The 3,237-nt window shown below is 37.0% G+C and overlaps 1 protein-coding gene across 1 annotated transcript; it reads left to right on the top strand.

The window, feature by feature from the left end:
* On the top strand, positions 1-3,016 carry LOC114404266 (zinc finger CCCH domain-containing protein 48-like). The gene is made up of 8 exons (XM_028367313.1): positions 1-96; positions 591-1,001; positions 1,311-1,496; positions 1,597-1,698; positions 1,796-1,945; positions 2,070-2,249; positions 2,384-2,481; positions 2,586-3,016. The coding sequence occupies exons 2-8, from the start codon at positions 597-599 to the stop codon at positions 2,728-2,730; spliced, it is 1,266 nt and encodes a 421-aa protein (XP_028223114.1). The 5' UTR covers positions 1-96; positions 591-596; the 3' UTR covers positions 2,731-3,016.
* Positions 3,017-3,237: the final 221 nt, after the last annotated feature.

The raw sequence follows: 3,237 nt of genomic DNA, 5'->3' as shown, positions 1-3,237 counted from the left end.
CCAACGTTTGATTAAGAAAATAGAAGCCTTATTTTGCTCTGTGTTCTTTCTCTCAACAATCGTTCCAACAAATCAAGCTACGTTTCTACCACTCAGGTTTGTTTCTCCGAACGCGAAAATCTAATACTTCTTTTAGGGTTTGTGATGGATGATCTACGAGAATCTATGTTCTATCCGACTTCATTTATCTCAGTGAAGCTTAGGGTTCCTTTCAATTTATTTATTTCGGGGTTTTCATAAGGATCGGCAATACCCTAATTTGGGGTTTGGGCAGAGTCTCTATTGACGTTGCTGATCAGGGTTAAATTATTGGTCTTTGATCCTAGTCTTCAATGGGTTTTGATCTGGATGTTGTTGATCTTCCTCGATCAACATAGTTTTGTTGCCGTTCATCACTTGCTTTACGATTGTTATTTTGGGAATGGAAAATTTGGGAGCCAAAAGGTTTTGGGTTTTGGATGAAGAATTAAGTCTATGGCTGGGATTTAATCATTGAGTTAATGACTGAAAGCATGAGCCATGGAGAATTTTATTGATAGGATACAGTACCTGATCTGGGATGTCATTACAATGCCATGCTTGTTTTTTAGAATATCATGGATACAAAGTTTGCACGAAGGACTGAGCGCATTGGTAGTACAACATGCTCTTATTGGAGAGCTGGAAGATGTAACAGGAATCCTTGCAGATTTTTGCACATAGAGACACCATCTCCCCCTGCTGCTTGTGGTTATGGCAATACTGCATATAGCTACGGAAAAAAGCCCCATTCCTCCTCTGAGAATACCCCGAAATATGGTTCAAAGAAAGCATTGCTTGGAGATAATGGAGATAGAGGAGATGCAACAAGGGTTGCTAAGGCTTTCAAGAAATCATCACCAAGGATATGCAAATACTGGATCAACAACAATTGTGTACATGGTGAACAATGCCTGTATCTGCATTCATGGTTTCGTGGTGATGGGTTTTCCACAGTAACGAAACTTCATGAACATAAGAAGGTACTTGACTCTTGAACCTCCATTTAGTATTTAACACACCGAAATTATATTTAAAGTTCTTTCATAGTTCATTTTTAGCATAATGATTAAATCAAAATTGATATCTGACTTAATAATCGACTAATGTTTTAACAATTATTGATTACAGTCATAGAGTTTTATAATCTAACTATATGCTAGAATAACGGAATAAGTTTTTTTTTGAAAAAGCATTCTCTTCCCTTGTTTCCTAGGAAATGCTAGAATTTGTGAGCCTCTGCATCATGTTAATATTTTTGTTAGTAGTTAAATTAAAGCTTTTGACATCAGGTTATCACTGGCATTGCACTTCCTGTTGGATCCGACAAACTTTATTCTGGCAGCACTGATGGGACAGTTAGGATATGGGACTGCCATACTGGTCAATGTGCTAAAGTCATCAATCTTGGTGCTGAGGTTACCTCTTTGATCAGTGAGGGGTCATGGATTTTTGTTGGTCTGCAAAATGCTGTCAAGGTAAGCTCTTATCTGTCATTGTTTTGTTTTGATGTATGATAATGTCTAATCATAGGAGTAGTACATGCAAACTGATTATGTGGCTGTGGTTGTTGTGAAGGCTTGGAATATCCAGACCATGTCAGAGTTTACTCTTGATGGACCCAAAGGCCGAGTCTGTGCCATGACTGTTGGCAACAATACACTCTTTGCTGGTGCAGAGGTAACTAACCATGTTATTAATATTGTCCAATGATATTCCCCTAACCGAATTCTTTTTTTCTGGGGTGAGTTAAAATTTGTTTTATTTAAAATTTCAGGATGGTGTCATTTTTGCTTGGAGAGGAAGCTCTAAAGCCGATTCTCCTTTTGAACTGGTTGCGTCACTCACTGGCCACACTAAAGCAGTGGTTTGTCTGGCGGTTGGATGCAAGATGCTGTACTCCGGGTCCATGGACCAAAGCATAAAGGTATGTCTGCTGTTGAGGATTCTATTTTTCTTTATTAACATGAGAATTTTTTCTGAGAAAAGGATATGTAATTTTCTTTGAATTGTCTTATAACGAACCGAACTTGTTATTTTGTCTTCTTCAGGTCTGGGACATGGATACATTACAGTGTACAATGACACTAAATGATCATACTGACGTAGTCACATCCCTTATCTGTTGGGATCAATATCTGTTGTCTAGTTCATCTGACCGCACAATTAAGGTCTGGGCTTGCATTGAAGCAGGATCTTTGGAAGTGATATATACACACACCGAAGAAAATGTAAGCGTTGACTTAATCTTATGTGTTGAAATATCATTTGGTTTTATTTTCATGTGAAAGAAGTCAAGCTTATATTTCTTATAATGCTGACGAGTTGGTCAATCTCCTAAGTTGATGATTTTTTTATATTACAGGGTGTTGTTTCACTTTTTGGGATGCCTGATGCAGAGGGAAAGCCAATATTATTTTCCTCGTGCAGAGACAATTCAGTTCACATGTATGAATTGCCATCGTAAGTAAATCTAAATTATTCACGTTTCTTTTTGTTACTGTACCTCCGTCATGGTAATATTTCTTATTTTTTTGTTGAATCCTCTGATGATGTTTTTTCAACAGATTTTCAGAGAGGGGGCGTTTATTTGCCAAGAAAGATGTGGCATTAATTGAGTTAGGTCCTGGTGGCCTCTTCTTCACTGGAGATGAGAGTGGTTTGCTGATGGTGTGGAAATGGTTGGAGGTACCCAAGGTGGCATCCTCTTGACATGTGTTTCCTTTCAACATTGGAGTTGTATTATCCCATCTATTTCCTCTTGAAGTAGATGGCGATAAGGATGAATTTATTTGTCTGAGCAGTAAATTCACTATAAAAACAATTGTATAGAAATTGACAATTTTATAGAAATACCAATTTCATTCTTTTATATTCTTCCCAGCAGATGTAATGTTCTCCTGCTTTGATAAATATATTACTATTGTAAGTAACATGGTTTGTAATGAAGTCCGTTTTCAAATTCTTTCCATCATTATCAAAGAATACATTTTTGGAATCCAAATATAAGTTCGACCCAAAATATAGTTTTTCTTACTTGTTAAAAATCGTTATTGTAATTCAATTATTTTGGCATTACTGCTATTGTAATTCAATACATATATTTTGGAGGAGTGTGGGGGCGTGGGTGTCATCATCTACACCTGAGCCTTCATCATAATCTCTCCATCTGTCTAGACAACATCTTCATCTTTTGTTCAAGAGAAGAACCAGATGAAT

The sequence above is a fragment of the Glycine soja genome, unplaced genomic scaffold, assembly GCF_004193775.1.
Source record: "Glycine soja cultivar W05 unplaced genomic scaffold, ASM419377v2 tig00015409_1_pilon, whole genome shotgun sequence".
Lineage (NCBI taxonomy): Eukaryota > Viridiplantae > Streptophyta > Magnoliopsida > Fabales > Fabaceae > Glycine > Glycine soja.
This window is presented reverse-complemented; position numbering and strand designations above follow the sequence as displayed.